The following is a 17,651-nucleotide window of genomic DNA, read 5'->3' as shown; positions in this document are numbered from 1 at the left end:
ATCTAAACCCCTTCTATTATATTAGAACTTTCAAAATAACTTCAAGACTGAAGTATAAGCATCTAACAACTTGTTATTTCAATACCAAATTGTGTTCCATGTAACAAGGGCTCCAGTCCAAGCTTTTTTATTTTTTAATTTTTGAAACAAATACCGACTAATTTTTAAATTCTACATCCTATATAACTTATGACAGTATGAAGTACCTTAGATAAAAATTGAATGGTCATGTTACGAAAAATACAACGAACAGGCAGTTTTTTGTAGTTTCCTCAAAACTACAAGTTTCGGACTGACGCCCTTTTTGCATAGACCGATTCATTAATAGGCCTAGGCTACTACAGCTTTTTAGGAATAATAGATTTTTAGGAATTAATATTTCATATTACTCCTGACGAATTGGCAACGTCTATGGCAGCTATGATGGTGAGGAGATACTAGGCCGTTCCAATTTTCATCAGACTATTTTCATGAGGTTGACTATAGTGATCAATGGTTATTAGAAAAATCAACAGAATATAGTGAGGTCCACGTTATAATGACAGTGGAGAAAGATAGGAGAATAGCGTAGCCGATTCTCTGCCTTGCCACTACCTTCTATAGAATAGAGTTCATACCGATATGTCTGATGAAATATTAACTGTACAATCTTGTTAGAAATTATCAACTATATTTATTCGTCAAGGAAATATATCTTGTTTTGTCCAAGAACTGGATTCATTCAAAGCAGGTCTAATGATTTTAATAAAGTTTTTTTTTTAATTTCGAATAAATATAGGATTCGGTAATAGGTAAAATTAGATGCCAGCCTTCTGGTACCGTCTATCTAAGTTGTTTTTCTGTTTAAGGTGATGAAGTTGAAGAAAATTAGAGGAACTGAATTAAAAAAATTGAAATTTCAGTTTTTAAAGAAATAAGCTTAATTGATAAAGTTCAATCAACCGCCATTTTGGATAAAAGTATCATAGAACATTTATATTGATGTCATCTTTCTCGTTTTGAAAAGGCATTTAAAATGATGTACCACACAATGGGTGTTTACATTTGAAATATTCGAGTTACAACCCCTAACTCTTTATTAGGGGTTGAAATTCAGTTGTACGTCAAAAGGTAGAGTATTCGACCAAAGGATATCCTTGGGAACTTTTTGGGACTTTGGAGGATTATCAGGGGATGTCCTTAATATCCCATTGGTCATTCGTAGGATCTTCTTGTGCTGTGTGGGTGTAGTTCCGAATCAGACAAAATATCATCGCATAATCAAATCCGAAAGTTTTATAAGGGATAGAGTGAGTATATCTTCTAAAATACCTCATGCATCCGTTCTGGACTGGTACCCTATTTTCAACCATAGAGAGTTCAAGAAGGAAATTACAAATTCAATTTCAAGTAGTAGTTTTTCCTTATTTGCCTACAAAAATATTGTATGTGTTCTCATTTGTACTAAGAACATCTCAAAAAATCAGATACTAACTCATTATTTTTTAATGATCATCAAGCAGAGATTGTGTGGTGACATATTTTCCACAAATGAATGAACCTTTTCCTTACTTCATTCTCATTATTATTGCAATTTAGAGTGGCAGGATCATTGCTAAATTCTCATTTTATTTCTAGTTCTATCTTTCTTTTTTTATTTTTGCCATCAGTTTTTATAAAATATCAAATCCTAAAAAGCTTAAGTGTTGTAGCGTACATGTTTGCTTTGAAATGTGTTTTGTTTCTATTCTATCATTTTTCTACATTTTATGATCTTCTGTTTCATTTTCAGATAATATGGAAAGCTACAACCTCCTCGATGATGAAGAAGAACTCATTCGTTTACTTGAAGATGACAAGGCAGATGAAGAAGAGGATACACCTTATGAAAAAAGAACTAGTGCCAGAGTCTGAATCAGAATGGGATAATAGTGATGAAGATCCAGATTGAAACCTAGACAACCAGCAAGAAAGCTTTGCAAATAGACTACAAGAGGATATCAGGAAAACGGTAGAAGAAATACGATGATTGGAAGAAGAAAAAAAGAACCAACCATCCTCATCGAAGAGAAATAAGAAGAATGAAGATGAAATAGAAATATTACATCCAAAAAGAGAAAAACACAGGAAACCGAAATTCGAGTGGAACAAAGCATAAGAGAAGAAGAAAATCAAAAAAGAATTCTCAGAAACTAGAACACCAACCTTTAGCTTTGAAATAAATACATAATAATATTACAAAAAATATTTTACACAAAATAAATATTTATAAATAAATGACTACCGGTACTTGATAAGTCACTTTTTCGTAGAATTACTAGAATCCACATTTTTTCGAAGACACAAAAGGTTTTGGCTAATTATAAACTCTAAATTTTTCCAGAATTATTCGTACGGTACCGTATATGATGTCAATATCTTTTAAACGGTTTGTGATATCGATGTTCGGTTTTCATCATTCTTTTTCACTTGAAATTTCGTATTTGTGTTATAAATGTATTGTATGACCACCTTCACATTCAAAGAGATTAAACAACTTTCAAAATGGTGGATCCTAGACAGCGGATCACAAGGTTACGGAAAAGTATCTACCTAGTAGCCTCGGCTATTTTGAATTTGAGATCCCCAATCACACCTACAATGAAGTTAATATTGTTTGAGAAATATTGAGCCATGCATTTTCATACTTTTCACCAACTCTAAATATTCAAATTTATTTTAAGGATTGAAAATCTCTCTTCGAAAATAGTACGGTACCTAATGATTGTATGTGTGCAATTTCGTTGTTGCAGGAAGTATGAATTTAATGAAGAATTACTTCACCGAACAGTTTGATAAGATTAAGAGCCAAATAGCAGAAATAAATGCTCAACGGATAAAAAGTGACCAGCCTTCATCGGCAATGGATACCATGCCACCAATCTCCGATGAAGAGAATGACAAATTGGTAGCCGATTGGTTTCCACTATCAAATTTGAAACAATTTGAGGACTTGGAAATGCGCCTGAAGGATGCAGATTTCGGGGAGAAAATTGTGAGTTTTCAACCATAGAAACAAATTTAGATGTCATCTATATTTATAATAGTAGTTTATGCAACGGTTGTATAATGAGAGCTTTTAAAGCATGAGTGAGATTTGAGTTGGAGCTATAAATATCTCACAAAATGATGCTTTAAAAGCCTAATACAACCTTTGCATACACTATTTTATCTACGACTACTAGTAAACTTTCTCTACGAAACTCTAATTACAAAGTTCAAACTTTCTTCTGGAGTCACTCATTATTAAGCAATTTATAATAGAAGTTGAGTTATCTGTAACTGTAAGTGCACTGTAAAATTCAAGATAATATATTAAATTATTTAACTTATGCTATATTTAAACTTTAGACTATTCAAATACATTAATGGTATCACGATTTCTGAAAATATACTGGATGGATTGCAACAAAACTTGGAATATAGCTTTCTTATAGGTCCTAGGTGCTGACTAAGGAATCTTCTGGCGATATTTTAACTTTAAAGGTGTTCCAATGTACGATTGACAGTTCTGGATTTCGAGCTGGATGAATGAGCTGATGATTGTTTAGGTTCACTGTTACACAGACTAAGTAGCTTCTTTATGTTCTCTGAACACTACCCTTGATAACAAATAATGCGTACGACAAGCATGAATAACCGTGAATGAGCCTACTCTTCTTGAAGTAGAAGCTGAATTTGTTTATAATGAGAAAATGCTTCATTTCCAGGTTTGTGCTTGGACGACTCTTGGGGCTGGCAGTAGCAGCAGCTCCAGGGCACTGACATGGATGCTGAGAAATTCCATGTCAGCGGATTTAACATCCATGTTTTCATGGAGTGGCCAAAAAAAAGGCAGTGAAGAAAATGACATTCAACGAAACGAATTTCCAGAAAGTTTTATTCAGTAAGTGAACAAGTTTTAATATATTTATTTTCTTGCTTCCAATTTTACATGGATGTAATTTGAGGAATTTATAAAATTAACTCTGGAAACAGGGATGTTGTGGGATTACTCCATATTAAGGTGAAATGGAAAGATGTCAATTCCACACTGGAAATCTACCACTGATGACGATGCCAAGTGCATAAAAACTAGGAGACGAGAAGAAGGTTTTCTTTCTATTGGTTCTGTATCATTTTTAGCCTTTTAGCCTTAGCGTTTTCCTGAGAAATGTTTTCATTTTAATAGCTTGATGATATACAAATCGAAAAACTTTGGAAAATTTCACCAGTAGAAAGTTCATTTTTAGCCTTTGAACAGCCTTAATGATTATGTTCGTCAATGTCGAGACATTTCGAGCAGAAAACATGAACTTTTCGACATGCTAAAAACTTGTTTGTTTCAAAAAATAAGTGGGTGGTGAAATCAAGAAATATTCCGCTGATTATCATAAATCAGCTGACAAGTGATTACACAGATGTGTGGAGAAGCCAGTCTATTGCTGTATTTCCATAAGGTCTATAGTTTCAATCAGGTAATTGTGGATGAGAATACTGCGTGAGGTCTACTGTTCACAGAACTACTAGTTAGGGTAACGTTATGGAAATACAGCAATAGACTGGCTTCTCCACACATCTGTGTAATCACTTGTCAGCTGATTTATGATGAATAATTCTATAGTCTGATTTTTCTCTTATATTGGCATATGAAGGAGGCTCCTTTTTCCTTGTATTATCCTTGAAATGCAAAATTTCCAAAAACCTTGTATATACGTCGACGCGCAATTAAAAAGGAACATACCTATCAAATTTCATGAAAATCTATTACCGCGCTTTGCCGTAAATGCGCAACATATAAACATTCAAACATTTAAACATAAGGAGAAATGTCAAACCGTCGACTTGAATCTAAAGGTGTGTACAGATTCACGCGCCGCGAACATGAGCAATTCACTTTTAATCAGCTGATGCCAAGCTTTTTATATCTGTATCTAACCGTTTCTGTAAAAATACAGATATAATCAGCTGATTGAAAGTGAATTGCTCATGTTCGCGGCGCGTATATCTGTACGCACCTTTAGACCTCACTTCGCTCAGTTGACTGTGCTTTTCACATGGTTTTCAACTGGTTTGCAAATGAAATTTTGCACACTTAAAGCATACGGTACCGTATTGTAATTCATTAGAAATTTAATGAATTTGAATGTGATTTTATTATACTACCATGGAATGCTTTAGAGTGATTTAAAAGGATTTTCAAGTAGTTTATAAATCACAATTTTGCCTACTTAAAGCATTGTAAATCATTGTGAAGTCATTTAAAAGTAATTTAAAAGTGATTTAAATGTACTTGAAAATACTTTAAAGTGATTAAGTGGGACGATGTTGTGTCAATGTTATTGGAAAGTATACAACTATCCACAGCCTGGTTTGAATCAAATAAATTAGCAATCAACAGAATATAATATATTTTTCACTAGTTGATAATATTTGTGCGAATAGAGCAGTGAAGCTATTGGGATTGTATATAGATACGAAGTTAACCTGGAAGGAACAAGTTGAATTTGTATGTAGGAAAGTTTCCAGAGTTGTATTCTTATAAGAAAACTTAAATATTGTGTGAGTACACAAACATTAATAACAACTTATTTTGGACTGTTCCACTCTCTGATTAGCTAAGGGGTTATGTTTTGGGGAAACAGCAGCAATTCAAAAGAGGTTCTTATTCAACAAAAATAAGTTATTAGGATTATTGCTAACCTACAGCAGAGAGATTCATGTAGAGTGAGTTTCATAAAATTTGGAATAATGACAGTACCTTCATTGTAATATTTATCACAATTTGCTACAGATTAAGAACAAATTGAACAGTTTCTCTCGAAACAGTGATGATATCTATCTCTTCTCTTCTTCTTCTTCTCTTCTTCTCTTATACTTATATAAGGCTAAGCCCCGACAGACTGAAATCACACCACAGCCCAAACTACTGAGTCTAAAAACTTGAAATTTTGCACGATTGTTTATGGTAGCTTGAAAACATCCACTAAGGAAGGATTTTCAGAAATTTGCCCCCCTGAGGGAGCTGGGGCCCCCCCAAAATTTTGTACTTTTTAACCGCTCATTGCACAGCAAAGTCATGAGGAACTTTTTTGTTCAGCTACGAAAAAAAATTAGATCTATGCAGAAAAATTTCGATCAGGAGCACAGGGGGGTCCAGGAGAGGGCATTTTTCGAAAATTTTGATTTAAAATCACACTACAGCTCGAACTAATTGTCCTACAGACTTGAAACTTTGCATAAATATTCTTCAAACATGCTAGACGCGCACTAAGAACGGATTTTGAGATATTTTGCCTCTAAGGGTTTCAAAGGATGAAAAAGGATCCTATTAAGTAAGGTTATGAACATGGTAAGGTGAGTGCCATATGGAAATGAGATAATTTATTTATTGACATGTGATATTCTAACATATGTTGTAATCATTGGAAATAACAAAATAATATGATAGAAATTCAAAAAAGAACATCTGTTCTATTATTGCTTTCTACCTGATTCCACTCAACCTCAATAATATTGTTCTGATAATTGATAAATACGTTTAATAATATTATTATTATTATTGATATAATAAAAATATTGTTTTAATAATTAATTATTATCATTAATATAATAATAGTATTGTTTTGGTAATCAATAAATATTTTAATTTTCACAAACTCTGTATAATTTATAATGGCGAATGTGAAACAGCTGCATCAAAGAAATTATCCCAAAAACATATGTTTAGGAAACCCATAGTTTTGAACTTCGTTTTCCTGATGCAATGTATAAGCCTACACGTGGCATGTATTATTAATTTTTCAGCTAGAACAGTTTTTTGAGACTGCTAAATAAGCGTCTACAGTTTTATCAATGCTGTATCGGCAATATGAAAACGCATGCAGTTAATATGTCTTTAAATAAAGGTGTTGATATCTACATGATAATTATTCTCTACCATTTTTATTTAATTGAAATTTCAAAATTATTGAAGCCTTGATAGAATGATTGACTCACTGTACAGTCAGTCGAAAATTTTAATATTGAAATGAGGGGTATTTTGGCAAGCTGAACAAAAAAGTAAGGTCCTAGGCACCTTTTTGATATTATTTCTTCAAATGAAAAATGAGTTTTGTAGGTTGTCAAAACTCCCCCTGAAAGAGAACAATTCATTTTATCCTATCTTTTATTAAAATAACAATGATTTCTGCATTAAATAACATCTATCTTGCCAACAAGAATCGAACTCTTTGTGATTTTAGATATGACCTACACTTTAGATTTATATAATTCTATTAATAAATTCATGGAAATTGAAGTACTTTTTTTCAGTTAGTTGATGAAATTGATTATCAATAGATAAAATGATTATAATTTTATCAATACAGAATTAGTTGAATAAATAATTGTCGATGTACTGAGTTCTTGGTCAACAATAATTCAATATTGGTATTTATCCAATCATTTTTTTTCAGAAGTTATTTCATTTGAATTAGAATAGTTATTTGTGCAACTAGTGCACAAAGTGACAGTTTGCTGCACCAAAAGAAACGTTTACGCCCGAGCCGTAGGCGAGGGCGGAATGGCTTCTTGAGTGCATCAGAGGAACTTTGCGCACGTATTTCACATTAAATTTTTCCTACAGTTACCATTGAATATGAAAAGTGGGTAATTATGGATAAAATGATGGCTGAAATCCATCAAATGTTTGTGTGTGTGATGGTGTTATTAATAACAACCTTAATTCATTTAAAAATTAATAATCCAATTGAAGTTGAAAATTCTCAGCCAAAGTTCTCATTTTTATTCATTCAAGAATCAGAAAAATACAGATAAAACAAAAAATTCGCATTCAAATACACGCCAACGCAAATACACACTGGTTGAGATGACTGCAAAATGGCTGAACCGACAAGCGCGCGACCTAGCGGGAAGAATTGTACCTAACTTCGTTTCATCCAGCTAAAAACAGTATTCAGATATTTAGAATAATTATGATTAACTAGAATTACCGAAAAATACTATAAGTTAACTAAAAAATATTTATAAAATAACATAGACAACAGAAAATATTTTATTGTAGTATATTCTAATGTTATTTTATTAATTTTATTGACATGGATTTTGAACGGTAATTACTTAACCTGAAAATTCGAATTTCAAAATGTGTGTTTGCTACATTTCTCATTGCTTGGAGTTGAAATAATTATTACTGTCAATAGAAAATAAACATTATTTATTATTAAATGATGAGAAGTTATTATTTAATTATGATATAGATAAACATTATTCTTGTTTTGGATTTCTAGATTGGGATTTTATCATAAATGTAGGGTAGCCATTGAAATGATTCTTATCTAAATCTAACCACAGTCATTGTTACCAACTTAATTTTTGTTTTCGTGCACTAATCCTCCATATAACCCACCAACTATTTTGTGTTGCCATGTTGAAAATCTGGAGTGTAGAAAAATGTTTTCCCGCACTAGAGCAGAAAAGTGATTCTTTGCGTTCTGTAATCAGTGCAGGAATGGCCACTTTTCAAAGTAACTGTTGGAAAAATATTTATAAGCTCCTATCAATTTATCATTTGTAACAATGAATTCTTCAAAACATGAATTTAATCAAATAAAAAATTCTTCTTCTTCTTCTTCTTCTACCTCTACCTATATCTAAAAGGCTAAGCCCCCATAAACTAAAATCACACCACAGCCCAAACTACTAAGCCTAAAAACTTTAAATTTCGCACAATTGTTTATTGTAGCCTTAAAACATCCACTACAAAAGGATTTTCAGAAATCTGCCCCCCCCCTTCCCTGAGGGAGCTGAGCCCCCCAAAATTTTCACTTTTTAACCGTTCATTGCACAGCAAAGAGCAAAGTCATGAGGAACTTTTTCGTTCAGGTACGAAAAAAATCAGATCTATGCAGAAAAATTACAATCAGGAGCACAGGGGGGTTCAGGAGAGGGCACTTTTCGAAAATTTTGATGTAAAATCACACTACAGCTCAAACTAATTGGCCTACAGACTTAAAACTTTGCACAAATATTCTTCAAACATGCTAGATGGGCACTAAGAACGGATTTTGAGATATTTTACCTCTAAGGATTTCAAAGGATCCTATTAAGTAAGCTTATGGTAAGGTGAACTCCATATGGAACTGAGATAATTGACACATGATATTCTAAGATATGTTGTATATTGGAAAGCTTAAAACAATTTCATCAATTAGCTGATCAAACTGATTTTGCGTTGATTGAGAGCGCGAGCTTACCACGTGTTTGTTCCATCGTTGTATGCTTGGCCACTTCGGTTTGCGCCTTCTATCAGCTGTATATGGAGTCTCATACACTCCGATTAGAACAGAGCACAAAGGTTTTCTTTGGTTAGGAGTTTGTTGATAATTCTTTTTTCAAATTCAAATTTTATTGCCATCAAAAATCACATTGAAAACTTTCTTAAGATTCTACTGCACACCCACCTAACAAGCTGAAAAGTAAGCATATTGCTTACACTCATACCTCAAGAATGGATTGAACTATTTCCTTGAAAGTTCGTAGGACTCAACTATATGCTTTTACAGAGAGCATACGCTTTTCATAATTTCATTATTTCTTCAAGTTTTTCTTATTTTAGCTATTTAAACATGAATTTGCTATTTTGGAAAAGAAGCATCGAGAAACGAATTTGAAAATACAGTGACCTTTAGAATAACATAACAATTCTAAATCCGTTTGAATTTTGTTCAAATTCCTAATAGTTTTGCAATAAACTGAGTCGTTAAATTGCAAATTTGAACCAAAAATGAACCGTTACATTGCCAACCTAGTTCGAGGGTTATTCTCCAGAGAGCTCTACTGTTGAAACGTAACCCCCACCACCTACTACTTACATACTAAGACTGCCCAGCAGTGTATCAATGAATGAATTGAATGAATGACCACAAGAAAGAGTGGGAATGGGAGGGGAATAGATGAGAAGTCTGTTACACTCTCTCTGTCTCTCAATTCCAGCTAGCTTTTGCCATATCCATGCCATGTGTGACTTATTAGTTCGTTGAAACGTGACAGTGACAGTTCATCCAGTCATTTGTGATAAGTTACTATGGGTTTCCATTTATAGAAACGTTTTGCCTTGTTTATTCTAGACAATCCTTGTTAGTGAATAATACTTTTTCTATTCTATTCCTATTGACTTCGAATTACGTGAAATGTTATAAAAATGTTGAAGTGCATGCGACCAAATTATTTATCATAAAAAATGGACGAAACGCCGAAGCCTCATCAAAGTCGCCGACGCTTTAGACACAAAAGTGGACGCAGATTGAAACTTAGCGCGAAACCGCTTAAACGAAGAGGAACAGCGTTAATTCAATACTGGGTAAGCTAAAAGGTAAGCTAATATTTGATACACATCCATAATTTCCTTCATCAAGAACCATAACAATCAATATATCTCCATTTGTAATTTGAGTAATAAAGCTTCAATTCTCAATCGAATATACAATTATACATGTCAACGTTTTTAGAAATATTGAACAGTTTCACGATTCTATGCTATGAAAGCTCAGGGAACTTGGAAAACACCCATTCAAAAAATGTCAATTGTCAATTACGAATAGTGTAATCGGCAGACCTATCTTACACTAATTTTACTGCATTTTCCATAATATATTTTCACTATTTTTTGAATGGGAAATTCGTCATTGCCACCTATGAATAGTCCTATTGATCTTGTTTTTTTTTTTGTAATTCCAGGGGCAGAGGCAGAAGTGAAGCTCAGACCGAAGAGTATAATGACTCCGAAAATTCTACGATAAATACGTAAGTTACCAAATTATTTTTCTGATGTAGATATTCTGTTTCACGTATTTGTTATCAATGTCCAACTATCATAGATTGAAGAAAGCTCGGGTGTATTCAGGATTTACAAATAATATTAAATGTTTTAAAAATAGATTCTTTTTTGCAAATCATAACTGTTATGTTCAATGGACTTTGGTGGTACAGTTTTCTTAGATCCACTATTATTGAATAATTATATGTTTTCATTTCCATTCCGGAACACAGTACTTTCAAGTATGGAATACTGTAATAAGCATTTATGACCGTGAATAACAGTGTCTTTATCTTCTTATTTCCAGGGCCTCTGACGCAGATTTCGTCGCTGAAGAAAGCAATGTCTGTGACACTTGTCCAGAAAACAAAGACGTTTACAACACTCATACAGAAATAATGTAAGTAGAAATCACTGTATTTTTTATTTGAGATTTGTTAGAAAAATATAATTTCTATTTTCCAGTAAAACGCTCCTATCGTACCAACTATAATTCCCTCTCTGGTGTGGTAAGTCTACTTATTATTTATTATTATTTATCCAGCAATTGCAATAAAACAAATAAATTACAGATATCCTAAATGAGAACATTCAATTTTACAAAACAAGTTAAATATTGCAAAGTACACAGTTCAATTCAATAAAGCATTCATAGACGAAATATTCAATAATACTCAATTACATAGCGACTTCATAGAGAAATTGTGATAATACATTTACAGTCTTTATTTATTTTATTAGAATAAAAACGTAGAAAGTTTCGTGAGGCCTGCATTCCATCAAACATCAATTAGCAGGTTATTACCTATTCATGCATGAATAACAATGGCATTGGTAACGGTTTCGAGATTCCATTGAAGGGTTGATGACCTTTGTAGGGTCAATGTTATTTGGTGCAATAGTTGTGATGAAAGCTAATCGTATTTCGGTACATTTTTCGTTTTCCATAGTCTCTAGATTGGTATCAGAAGTTTTATACTATGTGTTACTGATAAAAAAAATGCGACTGGAAAATTCAAAGCTGAATCTCCTGCCTGCAGTACAAAAATTTCAAATTCAAAGTAACTTTCTTCAAAACTCTAAGCTCAGACGTTTTAGACTCATAGTTTGGCTGTAAGTACAGACTACTGCCCTTTTTCTAAAGCGAATAATAAATGACTAATATCATTAGTCGCTTTGAAATTATTGATAGTTTTAATTTGAAATTTGTAAATTATGATCCCACTCCAGAACACAATTTTCAAGAATCAAGAAGTTACTAAAATAGGTTGAGAATTTTCATTATTCTATCACAAGCATAATATTTGATAATTTATTACAGGCTGCTATTGTTGGATACCACACCAAGAAAGTATTATACGTTGGAGTGAAGAACAAATACTGTACGCTTTGTGTACGGGCTGAACGATCGGGTAAGCAGGCAAAAGAGCATGTATGTTTCAAGAATTGGGGAACACATCAAAGTTCTACAAGTATGGAGGCTGCACTTATTGCTGAGGGATTTTCATTGAGTGAAGAAATGTATGGGGTACGATACAATCGGCTTATTGTTGACGGTGATAGTAGTGTCTATAAAACGTTGCTTGATCGGAGGCCCTATAAGAATACTACTATACTTAAAATTGAGTGTAGAAACCATCTTTTACGAAACTACTGCAATAAAATCAGAGAGATTGCTCTGACAAGCGATAAAGGACATAGCCCTATTACGTTACGCAAGAAGATAGGTGACAGGCTACTAAGACTAAGATACGGAGTTACAAGAGCAGTGATATACCATCAGAAAAATCCTAACAAAATTGAAAGGATCGAAATGTTGAAAGAGGACATTTTGAATGGACCGAATCACGTTTTTGGGGACCATGGAAACTGCAAAAATTATTTTTGCAGTGGTACAGACCTACGCAACTTACCAAATTTAGTGCCTAGTCTAGAAGCAGTTGGGCTTTTTCAGCAAGTCAAAAATGCTGCTCGTTTTTTGAGTCTACATGCCTCTAGTTTACTCGAAGATGTCGACAGCAACTACGTGGAGCACTACAACCACGCAGTTGCTAAATTTGTCGGTGGAAAGAGAATAAATTTCACATCTCGCGGAAGCTACCAGGCAAGGTGTGAGGGAGCTGTTGTTCAGCACAATACGGGAATGGCCCTGTACAACTTGCATAAAACTATGTGCAATTCTTCAAGTCCTGGAAGATTCTATAAGTCAGTCCAGGTTAAACGTAGAAAAAAGATAGAACAGGACAGAAGAAGGAGAAATATATCATCAAGAAAATCACTTTTCTCTACAGCCATCCAAAAAACAACAGTTGACCATGATTACGGACCGAATGCTCAACGCCCTGACATCAGTGAAAAAGAACTTGTCATTGAGAAAAATAGGTTTTTAGCCTCACTGGTGTTATCAGAAGAGAGCCGTCACCAGTTGGAAAGGAGGACTGTCCTGCAGCATCACTCCGCTGAATGGCTTGAAGAGAGACGGAAAAGGATTACTGCATCAAATTTTGGACGAATAAGCAAGAGAAGGCCAAATACCGGATGTGAAAATGTAGTTCGCGAACTATTGTATGGGGGCGGTAAAAATTGTTCAGCAATGGAGTATGGGAGGATGAACGAGGAGGCTGCTCTAAAAAAAGTTAGTGAGATAGCTGGACAAAACATTTTGATATGTGGGCTATTCATTGATGCCGATTTTCCATTTCTAGCAGCATCGCCGGATGGATTATTAGAAGATGGGCATGGTATTGTGGAGGTCAAATGCCCTCAGACAATAAAGGACCTACTCCCAAGGGAAGCAGCAAAGTTGAAAATATTGAAATTTTGCAAAATTGAAGATACAAATATCGAATTGAACACAAACCATAACTACTACTATCAAATACAGGGACAACTCCACATTACGAAACGTCAGTACTGCTTATTTTGTATATGGTCGCCAAAGGGGACAGAAGTTGTTACTGTATACAAAGTTGAGCAGTTCTGGAGTTCGAAGATTCTTGAACAAGTGAAAAAATTTTATATGGACTCTGTATTGCCGGAACTTGTTGATCCTCGACACACGCGTTCAATGCCAATTCGAAATCCAGATTGGATTATTGAGGCGCAAGAAGCACGTAAGAAGAAATAATGATGACACAAACATAACTGGAAAATAAAAACAAATATTGTCACATACCACTTATTTATTATTAAAACTTACATTAAAGTATTATTAAAGTAATACTTTATTAAAGTAAACTTACATTAAAGTAATGTACCTAGGTTTCATAATGGCCTAGGCTTACATTACTTTAATGTAAGTTTTAATAATAAATAAGTGGTATGTGACAATATTTGTTTTTATTTTCCATTATGGAGAAATACCACAACATCTCCTCAAAAACAATCAATTATACAAACATAACTATTCTTCCTTTTCTCCTTTTATAGTAGTAGTTATGGTTTGTGTTCAATTCTATATTTGTGTCTTCAATTTTGCAAAATTTCAATATTTTCATTTTTAACAAAGTCATTTTTCATTGTTCATTGCACCGGTAAGGGCATTTGTGCAGAGAGAAAAAGAGAAAGAAACGAGTGAGAGCGAGGAGGAGAATGAGAAGATTTAGAACGGAAAGAGTGAGGAGAAGTGGATGGAAAAGAGGGAGAAGAAGAATAAGGGGAAAAGAAGGAGGAGAAGGTGAAGGAGGAATGAGAAAAAGATTAAAAAGAAGGAGGAGAAGGTGAAGAAGGAGGAATAGGAGAAGAAAGAGGAGAAGGTGAAGAAGGAGAACAAGAAGAAGTAAGGCTTATTATTTCTCAAAATTCACGTAATATGTTTGAAGACCATCAAAATATTTTATCGTCTTATCTGTCTCAACTTCCGCTGAAATATATATTTAAAATACATAGAAATATATTTTCAATTACTTCTTTTATATTATTTTTTTATTATTAATAATACTTTTTTAGATTAATTTTTCCATTTTAAAACAAGTAATGAGTTTGTACTTCTCGCACACATTTTGTGTTTGAGAAAACTCACAAAGAAAAGTTTTCTTCTGATATTGATAAATTTGAAGTTGTAGGGTATAATAGTAGCTTCAGTTTCTAGTGTAATAGTAGTTCTAGTAACAGTATAGTGTATATTTATGTGATATTGAATTCCTGGGCTGACTACCTTTAGGATATAATTCAATTATCTTCTGACTTATTGTAGTTTATCAATGTATATATAGAAATATATTTTCAATTACTTCTTTTATATTATTTTTTTATTATTAATAATACTTTTTTAGATTAATTTTTCCATTTTAAAACAAGTAATGAGTTTGTACTTCTCGCACACATTTTGTGTTTGAGAACACTCACGGAGAAAAGTTTTCTTCTGATATTGATAATTTGAAGTTGTAGGGTATAATAGTAGCTTCAGTTTCTAGTGTAATAGTAGTTCTAGTAACAGTATAGTGTATTTCATTTTATTTGTATATTTATTTATTATTGATTTATTGTTAATGCAAGTTTGATTTATTGTAAACTGTAGCCTATGTATATTGCTATAATGCTAAAAATTCGATTTAGATTTGACTTGAATTGTACAATTGATTGTAGATTAAAAAACTAATAATTTTTTCAATGTATTATTTTACGGAAATAAATTTTATTTGTTTTTTTTTTCAATTCAGAACCTGACAAGAACTTAGCTTATTTTTAAATTTACAAATGCCTGTTATGAAAGATTTTTCGTTACTCGCTCATTTACAAGGCCAAGAGTCATCAATATGAATAATTATTTTTGTATAACAGATTTATACATACTGTATAACAGTTATAGGCCTACTGATATAATAGAGAATCTAGCAATGATTTTGTTCAAATTGGTGTGAAATAGGTTGGAATGTTGCATTTCAAGATACGAGCAGCACTCATGAGAATAGCTTTGTCCCTTTTCTAGCATTCAATAACGTAGTAGCCAAATATACTTTGTCGTGTCTTGGTTGGAACGTGACTCATTGTTCCAGAACCAGAAATCATGAATGGAGACAGAGGTTTTTGTCATTTCTTTCACCCTCCTTTTTGTTGCTCACTTGTAGCAATGGTCAATTGGTGGGGGAGACACTTCTAGACTTCCAATATGTCTTTACTCCTCCAAACGAACTCTCTCCAGCGCTGAATCTGTCATAGTGGGAAGTGGCGGAACTAAAATACGAAATTTCAGAGGTGTACAGTAGAATCTTAATAGACAACAAGATTACAGAAACAAAATGTCAAACATATACCTACATTTATTTGTAGCAAGGCCATAAAAAGACAAACTTGAGTACTAGCAATGAGTTTATTAAATATAACTTAATATATATATATATATTATATATATATATATATATATATATATATATATATATATATATATAATTTTGTTAATATTTTGTGAATAAAATATATTTGATCTGAATGGTTATTCATAATAAAGTAGTCGGGATCACTGCAATCAAAAATTTTTTATTCTGTATAGTAGCTAATAAATTTCATACATATTGATTGTCCATAATGTATCCAGTGTCCATAATGGAAGTAATTGAACTACTCAAAATTAATGACTTACTGGTCCCTCATAGATTTATAGTATTCCTGGTGATTGAGCCTGTCTTTTTCAGCGTTGTCTATTAATAATAAAGCTTAATTTACAACTAGCTTACCCAGCGAACTTCTTACCGCCAATGTATCTCATGTTACACTTGACTTTATTTGGTGAATCATGAAATTTATCTGACAATCAACATGTTCATTTACTCTCAATGCGGACTTCCTATGTGCTTAGTCATGCAGCATTCATTATTCCGAAAACATATTATTCTTCTCAATCAATTGGTAGTAATATCTATCAGTAAAGTTTTCAATTGAAAAAAAAATTATATCAGTGTTTCAAAGAAAAATATTCAATGTTTTCATAGCTGTAGATTGTCGATATATGGTCCAGGAAATATGCGATGTACGATGAATCACACAGAATTCCATATTCTTTCCATTTTAGGATGAATTCAAAAAATTGTAAATAATTATTCTTTCATTCTTCAGTAATTAATGAATGCAATATGAATACTATACAATAAATATATACTCTCTTTCATTAGGTGAATAATTTTTTTCAACATTTTCCAGTTTCTCAATGATAGGGGAGTGATAATTATTTGTATAGGTCTTCTAAGGAACCATTATCAACAGCTGGTACCAATCAACTACACTTCAATTCCAAACTACCGTTTTAATACCAGTACACAATAATTTATCACAGGGTGATAATGTTTATTACAGCTGGTAACTTTAGATGCTAAATCATATTATCACATTATGATCTTGAATCATGATCATCTTTTCGTTCTTTAATAGCCGCTCGACCGAAAATTTCGAAAACATATGTCTGTAAAATGGATTAATAAATAATTATTATTAGCCCCCCTATTAAGATTTCTGTGCAGAAACCATCCCCAATATTCACACAACATATTCCCAAAGTTTCATGCCGTTATGTCAAGTAGTTTTCAAGTCGACAGGGAACAAACAAACATACAAGCAAACACACAAACAGACATTCATTTTTTTATAAATAGATTTCCATTCGGCTCAAACAAAAGCCTCTCTAAGTGAAGGTAGAATGATAAGGATTCAGTTCTGTTGTTTTAACATTTTTTCAAATCACTTTCAAAAAGTTCATGTAGTACCTACTATTGTGTTTGAGACACTTCTGGCGCTATCATAGTTTCACCACTATTCTGTTCCACAGTCCTATCTCTTGCAGTCGTAAACTATATCTATAATAATTATATAAAGTGAAGAGCTGGCTTATGCACGTACGGGA

The 17,651-nt window shown here is 32.8% G+C and overlaps 2 protein-coding genes across 3 annotated transcripts in view; one reads left to right on the top strand and one right to left on the bottom strand.

The window, feature by feature from the left end:
- Nucleotides 1–17,651, bottom strand: part of LOC111053183 — a 341,346-nt gene that overhangs the window by 218,627 nt on the left and 105,068 nt on the right. The window lies entirely within an intron of this gene.
- Nucleotides 1–17,651, top strand: part of LOC120353878 — a 28,514-nt gene that overhangs the window by 490 nt on the left and 10,373 nt on the right. For both annotated transcript variants that reach the window (XR_005572665.1, XM_039439259.1), the window contains exons 2-3: nucleotides 1,772–3,013; nucleotides 3,729–3,904. Coding sequence is in view for 1 of the 2 variants with exons in the window: in XM_039439259.1 (XP_039295193.1) it covers nucleotides 2,777–3,013; nucleotides 3,729–3,904 (413 nt within the window). In the remaining variant the exon portion in view is untranslated. The remainder of the gene's footprint in view (nucleotides 1–1,771; nucleotides 3,014–3,728; nucleotides 3,905–17,651) is intronic.

The sequence above is a fragment of the Nilaparvata lugens genome, chromosome 1, assembly GCF_014356525.2.
Source record: "Nilaparvata lugens isolate BPH chromosome 1, ASM1435652v1, whole genome shotgun sequence".
Classification (NCBI taxonomy): domain Eukaryota; kingdom Metazoa; phylum Arthropoda; class Insecta; order Hemiptera; family Delphacidae; genus Nilaparvata; species Nilaparvata lugens.
The sequence above is the reverse complement of the archived record's forward strand: the minus strand, read 5'-3'. Positions and strand labels throughout refer to the sequence as shown.